This window comes from Callospermophilus lateralis, chromosome 11, assembly GCF_048772815.1.
Source record: "Callospermophilus lateralis isolate mCalLat2 chromosome 11, mCalLat2.hap1, whole genome shotgun sequence".
Taxonomy (NCBI): Eukaryota; Metazoa; Chordata; class Mammalia; order Rodentia; family Sciuridae; genus Callospermophilus; species Callospermophilus lateralis.
Genome location: NC_135315.1, coordinates 48,122,303 through 48,130,700, shown reverse-complemented (window position 1 = coordinate 48,130,700; position 8,398 = coordinate 48,122,303). Strand labels below are relative to the sequence as shown.

Below are 8,398 nucleotides of genomic sequence, written 5' to 3'. Positions count from 1 at the left end.
AGTTAACAGCCTTGTGGCTAATTGCCAATAGAGAGGACCTCTTGTCCGGGACTATTAGGTAGCCTGGCAGAACCCAGAGCCTCAGTCCTATAACCTCGTGTGACTTGGTTCTGAGTGAACTTGAAAGTGAACCCTTCCTCAGTCAAATCTCCAGATGCAAACTCAGTCTGACTGACGTCTTGATTGTAGTCTAGGGAGATCCTGAAGCAGAGAACAGAGCTAAGCTATGTCCAGACTCCTGATCCACAGAACCTACGGGATGATCCGTGGAGGTTGTTTTAAGTTGTTCAATATGTGCTCATTTGTTATGCATCAAGAGAAAACGAGTGCAGGTGATTCTGGTAAGGTACCATTCCAACCTTTGGCAATGCCACAGCACAATTGGATGGCTGAATGCTGGAGAAGTATCTGCACTTTGTTCCACTTCTCTGCTCTCCTTGATCTCCTCCAACACACTAAATATGTGCTCTGCCTTCCAAGAGTGGGAGTGGATTACTATGCCATATTCCACATTTGACTGTGGGAAGGGTAATTATCCAAGTGACTTAATTCCAAAGGCCAGGTGACTGGGCTCTGGTCACTTGTAATGCTTTGGATGGCTGGCATCTGATTCAAAGGGCATTTGTCTGTTGGCAACTGGTGCTCACACCAGACTGCCAGTGCACCTGTAAACATACACATGCTCTTGGACTCAGCTCCATCAGAGATGTTTGCCTCCTAATATCTTGGAATGATAGGACTTTAGGCCACCTGTGATGTTTGCGATTCAGGATGAAAACTCTGGAAAAGTACAATTATTTGGATAAGTTTCCCCTCAAGTCTAGCCCATAGCACTGTCGGGAGGTGGTGGAAACTATAAGAGGTGGGGTCTTCTGGTCACTGTGGGTCTGACTTCAGAGGGGGCTGTTGGCACCCGAGCTCCTTCTCCCTCTCTTTCGTTCTTGGCTATGAGACGAAAGGGCTTGTTCTGCCACACACCTCTGCCATGGTGTGCCACCTCATCATAGTCCCCAGAACAACAGGGCCAACCTATGATAGACTGAAACTTCCAAAACCATGAGCCAAAATGAACCTTTCCTTTTTAAAAGTTATCTCATGTGTTTTGTCTCAGTAACAGAAAGCAGACTAACTGCAAGCTATGGCCTGTCTCTCTGACTTCACTTGCGATCAGGATTCCAAGTACTGAGGATGCTTGACAAGTGACCTTTAAGAGAGAACTCAGGGGCCCACCAAAAAGTATTTAGGCAAAGAATTAGCAGTGAAATTAATGGGGTCATTTCCAAACGAGCCGAACATTCACATTTGTCTCATTTCTAGCAACTTTGTGAAGAGTTACAGGGATGCATAGTGACAGGGAGAATCAGGTGGCTGAATAGAGCCAATATTCCAGTCCTAGCTCTATCACTCATTCTTACAGCATCACCTTGTACAAGACCCTCTCCATGCTCAGTCTCATTTTTATAATCTGTAAAATAAAGTGCTAAACTTTGGCCAACTCAGTCTCAAAAACTAAACTTTCTCTTCTCTCCCAGTGGAAATAATAATGTCTACCTCCCTGAGACACATGTGGAATGATCAGCCCATGGAACTCTGTGACCCATAAAGGGACACTATTGACTGTCCACTGATCATCAGGGGCCACACCTTTAAGGTATGGATTTGTCACCATGATGCCTGAATATGGAGAAAAAAAAAAGATGTCTTAGGTACTGAAGATACCCTGGAAAGTTAATTCATTCAGCTTGTGGTTTTGCTGAAATTCTTTTCACTTTTGATTAACATCGAGTTTCCTCATACTAGAGAAGCAATCTTGTTTACAATTTAAGGTGGATCTGCTCATATTTTCCATAGCAGGGGCCTGGATTTCTACAATGTTCCTGAATACTTGAAGTTCTCAAGAGGAGCCACGGTTGGCTATCTTCAGCCACAATTGCTGTAACTGGACAAATACACAGATGTCCTGGGATCCTCATCGATCTCTGCATTGTACAGACCTCCACCTGGCAAAAATATGACAGTCGATCCAAGGAGATCTTGAAGACAGGGACCTCACATCACTAACTCTTCTTGTTCCTCCAATTTCTGGCATACAGTGGGGTGAGAGAAAGAAAGACAGGACGGGACTCCTTGGTGGCACCACATCAGCTCTCCTCCAGTGACAATTCTACTCTGCCCCAAGCTTGCATGTTCCATTCACAACAAAAAATCAAAGTTGTGTGGTTCACTATAACTGCCCTCCCTAGAAGGTCGTTTGTGGCTCATCTGCTGCCATCAGCATCTGCTATCCCCTGCACCTCTTCACCCCCAATCCAAGAAGCATATCAAACTCCTTCCAACACCACCATGTATCCTCCATGAAAGGAGTTATGGTCAGTACGAAAGGGCCATACTGGAATAACCACGAAAGCTTGGCATCCCAGTCCTCTCCTCTGTTAAGCAAAGATAATGATCACATACTAACCTCACCCATGGGTGGATAAAGATCGAATGAGACAAGTGATGATTGGGGCTGAGCACCCAGAGGAATTATTTCCTGAGGGTATCTGGGGTGACATCCACATACTGACTTAAAGGTCTTACACGTCTGGGCTGACTGAGCACCGCTTTTTATTGAGCATTTCACACCCAGTTCCATTCCTGTGAAAGTAACCTCCCAGTCCTACCGGCTCATGGCCTTCTGAGTTTCAGGTGTTATCTACATTAGCTACAGAGACAGGGAAAGTCAATACCTCAGGGCTTTTCAATCCAAGCTCTTTGTACATTGCTCTGGGGTGTGAACAACAGAAGCCCAACTCAACCCCACTTAAACAATAAAGAGACTTTATTGGATCATGTATCAAAAAAGTCCAGCGGTAGGGCCACTCTCAGGCAAGGTTTGACCCTGGACGTGAACAGTGTCACCAAGGACTGGTTTATTTCCACTTCTTGGACTCTCCCTCCTGAACTGCCAGCTTCAAGCTGAGGGTGATTCGTCACCATGGCACCATTTCAACCCAAGATTACCTGCTTCCTTCTTCCCACCCAGCAGGTTGCTACCCAACAGTCCCAGAAACATCTCAGAATTCCCTCTGGCGGCACAGACTTAGCTCACCTGGTCACATCTGGACCTGTTCTTCAGCCTGGGAGATGGAATGTGCTGTTGGCTTATCCCAAGTCAAGTGTTCCTCCCCCAAAGTGGTGAGAGACAGCTCCACCAGATCACATGGGGTCCCAGCATAAACGAGGAAATGGAGAATGGATACTGTGGATGCAACCAATATCTGTCATATCCCTCGGTTTGTGGGTGAGAGACTGAAATGGAACAGAGATGGCCTTGCTCAAGATGGCAGCAGAGCTGAGAACCACAACCCAGTCTGGCCATCACAGGCTCTCTGCTATTCCCATCCCACTTTTCTTTTGTTCAGGCCAATGCACCCACGATTGAGGACCAGTGTGAGGTCAGACCAACTGATTTCTCCCTAACCCTCATGAACGTCTTTGGAATTACTGACTTTCAAACGCCTTCACTAAGTTTCCAGGTCAGAAGAAAACAAACCTGGGCCCCCAAGGATTCTTGCCATCATAAGGGTCAACTTCAACACTTCCTTCTCCCCCTGTGAGGCCTCCTCAGAACCAAGTAGCTCTTGCTACTTTTAAGAGGAAAAAACTGCATTCTGATGTGCAAACATTATCGCATATTCATGCACTCAAAATCTAATTTTAGCTGCAAGAAGCTTCATTATAAGATGCTCACATAATTAAGCAGCTTTCTTCCCAGGATTTGGGAGTCTGTCTATTCTTCTCTCTCATTTACACATCACTGGGATTATCAGAATGTGTTTTAGTTTTTTAAAATTATATATTTTGGTTTTTCCAAATTGATCCACAACAGGAGATAAAATCCATGAAAATTACATGTTTTAACACAGGTTTGTGTCACTCCATAGCTTTGCTGTTGAAGATGGAATCTGTAGGCAGGCAGTGTTTTTCTCCTCTGTTCTAATTGGATCCTGATGCATTTGCCACACTTCTGCCCAATAAACAGGACAGCTTTTACCCTTGGCTGGTTGGGACAGTGTCTTCTTTATTGAGCTGTAGATCAGACTTAACTTGGAGTCAAATGAACTTTCCCAAAAAGACGAGCAAATCCCCCATCCTGTTAATGAGTCATACTTAGAATGAAGGCTACTGAGGACCAGCAGCCGCTGCAGGGCCTTTGTGCTTCCTTGTTCATCCAACATCCAGAAGCATCATCTATCAAGTGTCAGGTGCTTTGCTATTTGGAGTGATTCAGTGTGAACTGGATGGACCCAGACATCATTGCTCTACTCACCTACACTACTAGCTGTGTGCACCATGTACCACAGGCCATGCGAGCTGGTGGCATGCCACCTGAAAGCAGACGATGCTTTGGGGCATATGGCAATAGTGAATGTACTAACTCAGGAGAAACCTCTGGGGCTTTTGCTCGTCCTAGACTCCTGTGGTGGTAGGAGAAACCTAGGGGGTCATGCCCTGGCTACAGGCCCAGTTAAGTACTCTCACTCCATCTTTTGCCCTTCCCAGCCTCCATGGATTCAGTCTTCTGGATGACTTGGGAGATGAGGGCCTGAGTCAGGGAGCCCACCTTGGGAGGAGGCCAGCATTCCTATTCCTCAGCAGTCTGATGCTATGCCTATTCCTTTTTGTGAGACTCCAGGTTTGCTCTGGGATGCACACGGGCCCAGGCAGCACGGAAAGTCCCGTGGACCTCAATTCCTCCTGCAACCCAAGGGAAACAACCTCAGGAGGAACCCTCACAGAACCGATGGGCAGAGCCATCCTGAGCCAATAATGAATGACCTTGCTGTTCCAAATTTTCACATAAACTGAGGGGTGCTGAGAGAGGACCAAGTACAGCCTGGCATCAGGAAAGACCTGGAGACTACCAGGATGCCTCAAGTCCCCCTGATGGCGGGAAGGGCAGTTCCCCTGGGTCCTGTACCCCGGCTTATTCTCACTGGGAGACAGCGGGGCCAGGGAACAAAGACTTGGAGTGCTCCAGTGCCCAGTGCTCCCAAACTCCTCATCCTGAACCTCCTCCTGATGCAGCTTGGCTCTGGCTGAGGAAGGTCTCTCCAATGGCTTTTCCAGGATAGGCCCACCCGGCCTCCTCTCCCTGCCAAGGCCAGAGTGCAACCCCATCTCCACACTCCTGTCGGCATGTGGATCACCCCGTGCCTTGCACCCAGTCACCAACCTCTCCTAAGCCCAAGACATGTGGCAGAGGGTGAGCCATGCAGGTCACTAGCATCAGCAACACTCTGGTCTCAGGCTGGCAGGGTACAATACTGAGTGGCTGTGAGGACAGAGGGCCCCACATGTCCTCACCACCCCTCTGCTCCCCACTGCAGATGTGGAGAGACACTCCCACCCCACGCTCAACCATCTGCCTATTTTGCATGCAAGCCAAGGCCACACAGCCCCCAGCCTTTGTAGCTGCTGCTCTCTGCCTGGTGGGCCCTTCCCCTGCCCTTTGTTGGGATAATTCCTACAGATTCCTCAAGACACTTCAAAGCAGCTATGAGGCACTCCCCAAAGACCCTGGGCACAAGGGCTGAGTCCTCTCTGAGTCACACAGCACACATGCTCCTCTGTGACAGTGCTCTGTTCTCTTGTAGCAGGGCCTCCTCTGCCCCATTAGATAGTGAGATGGGCGGTAGGAGGCAAGGGGGGGGCCTTTGGCCTCTGCCTTCCCAGGTGGACAGCACACAGCAGGCGTCAGTGTGTCTGACTTCCTTTCCTTTTGGAGGAAACGGATGAACAAGTGGGAACAATGTCAGCCTCACAGAAACAGACAGAGAGTGTGGTGGAGATGCTGTCACAATGCAACAGTGACAGGAAGTGTCAGGGGGGAATGAGTGACAGGGAGGGCTCTGCCACCAGGGCTCAGGCAGAAGCTGTGCCACAGCCTCTCCTCCAAAGGTCACATAGCACACCACCCTTATGATCCCCATAGAGAGCAGGAGTTTTTCAATTCTGGGGGTCCCCAAGACTCATCCCTAAAGTCCTCATGCCTGCCCCCAGCAGCCCCCTCTAGTTGGCACATGAACCCCCTGGTCTCAGGCTCCCTTAGAGGCCCAGCCCTGCCCTGCCCTGCCCTGGCACTCACACTCTGCTTCTAGGGGCAGGATGAATTCCCCAGAGGCCATGGGAAGACGCGCAAGAGGGTCCCACTCCAAGACTCCAAGGCGCACTGATTTGGGTGAGCTGGAAGCAGGTGACAGGGTAGATCCGGCAGCTGCCTGAGGTCAGTGTGTGTGCCCTGGCCGAGGAAGGGGTGGGATCTACCCTGCCCACAGTGCCGCCAGCCCACCCACAGAGTAGAGAAAGGCAGGGCTACAGTTGGCGGTGCCTGGTAGTCACAGCACACACGTTTATGAGATGTCAGACATGTGGTCAGGTCTACACGGCCCAACAGCAGTGATCTGTAAGTCCACCTCCATCCCCATGGTCCATGCTGCTTAGAGCACTAATACCTGGCCCTCCTGGCATTCCACAGTCAAGGGCCTGGCAGGCAAGTCTGTGCTGGGGCTGCACACAGGAAGCCTAGGCTTCTTAGAGCCCAGGATGCATGTATGTGCACATGGGTGTGTGAGACAGACAAACAGACGACCTCTGGTGGCACACACCCTGGCACATCACATCTGTGTACACATCTCTGGCTGCGTTTGCAAGGCTGGGGGTGTCTGGCGCACCCTGCACGGGTGGTTCAGTCACATCAGAACAGGCACTGTGAGCATAATGTCTGTGTGTGTCTGAGAACGAAAGTGTCTGGCTTGCAGTGTGTCCCGTTTTTTTGTCTGTCTTGTGAGGTGTGTCTGGACAGACGCTGTGTCCAGGTCTCCCTGCATGGAGGACAGCACCCGAGTGGGCCTCCCTGCTGGCTGTACAAGCAGCCATGTGTCCCAGGGGTCCTCCAGCCTGGGCCTCAGAGCAGTGGTGAGCCCCGAGGTGTGACAGTCTATTCTCAGCAGCAGGCAGCTGGGGCCGAGGCCTATCATCTGGGCACGTACTCCCTGGGCAGCCCCGCCCAGTTGTGATCACGCAGGGCCTGGTCTACTGTCCGGATGTAGCCATTGATCAAGTCCTTCATCTCAGGGGTGAAGGGCTCTGGGTCCTGAGGGCGTCGACCATGCCGCCGGAAGCTGCCCTCTTTGTTGTTCTCCACGCAGAGCAACCGCTCCTCACTGACAGACACGTTGAGGAAGGCCACCATCTCCCGCAGCGTGGGCACCAGGCTGCGCCGCAGCTCCTCATAATGCACCACCAGCAGGCGCTTCCCATACTTGAGCCAGTCCAGGACGTGCGAGGACCACCACGAGGCGTAGCTGTTCACAAAGTCTGGCCACTCTAGGAAGGGGACAGAAGGGACACAGTCAGGAGCTGCCCTGCCAGGGGACGCTGACCCCACTGGGCCCACTCAAGAGACAGAAGTGGCCAGGATTTTCCACTGCCCACTGCCAAGGGCCCACCTCCCTGGGTCCCCGTGGGAGCAAGATCCTTCAGTGACCTTGCATGAATGAAGGGTTAATATCAAGCTGGGCTCTGAGGAAGGAGTCCCAGGTCTGCCTGAGGGATAGTGACCTTGAGTCTGCCTTCCCCCAGTAGCGTTTCCTTGGAAACATACCAAGTGAAGACAAATGTGGCCTGCTGTGTGCCAAGAACTGGTTATCTCTTCTATTGTACTATGAGCTCTCTGACTTCAGGGACTGCATCAGGACAGGGAGGGATGTGGGTGGACCCTCGGGTCTCAGGTCATCATGACACAGCAACATTCCTTTTATGTACATCAAAATACCTTCTACTGTCAGGTATAACTAAAAAAAAAAAAAAAAGGAAAAAAAAGGAAAAAAAAGACTGATGAGGAACCCAAGCAGGGCATCTCTGTTCAGATGAACCACAAACACCTTGGCCTGTCTTTGGCTGTTCTGCACATCCAACCTCAAGGAGAAAGAGGTAACCAGATTTTTTCTACTGCCCACTACCCAGGGCCAACTTGCCAGATCCCCCATAAAAAGAGACCCTTTTGGGGGGCTGGGGTTGTGGCTCATCGACAGAGCACTTGCCCAGCAAGCGTGAGGCACTAGGTTTGATCCTCAGCACCACATAAAAATAAATACATAAAATAAAGGTATTGTGTTCATCTACAACAAAAAAGAAAAAAAAAAAAGAAAAAAGAAAGAAAGACCCTTTTTTGTGACTGAGCAGCATTGGGAAGCTGCTGAGCCTCCCGGTGAGATGCAGCTCTGTGTCCTATGAGGGGTCCTCCTGTGAAGCTAGGTTAATGTGGTACTTGATGGATGCGTATGGTGTCTTGTGAATTTGTTTGCCAAAATTTGAACCCCGTGACCCTGCTGGGAAGTAGCACATACAATGA

The 8,398-nt window shown here is 50.2% G+C and overlaps 1 protein-coding gene across 1 annotated transcript in view; it reads right to left on the bottom strand.

Moving 5' to 3' along the window:
- Positions 1-6,083: 6,083 nt before the first annotated feature.
- The window catches only part of Wscd1 (WSC domain containing 1), a 43,214-nt gene continuing 40,899 nt past the window's right edge, over positions 6,084-8,398 (bottom strand). The window contains exon 9 of the mRNA XM_076870680.1: positions 6,084-7,371. Within this exon, the coding sequence (XP_076726795.1) occupies positions 7,019-7,371 (353 nt within the window). The 3' untranslated portion in view covers positions 6,084-7,018. The remainder of the gene's footprint in view (positions 7,372-8,398) is intronic.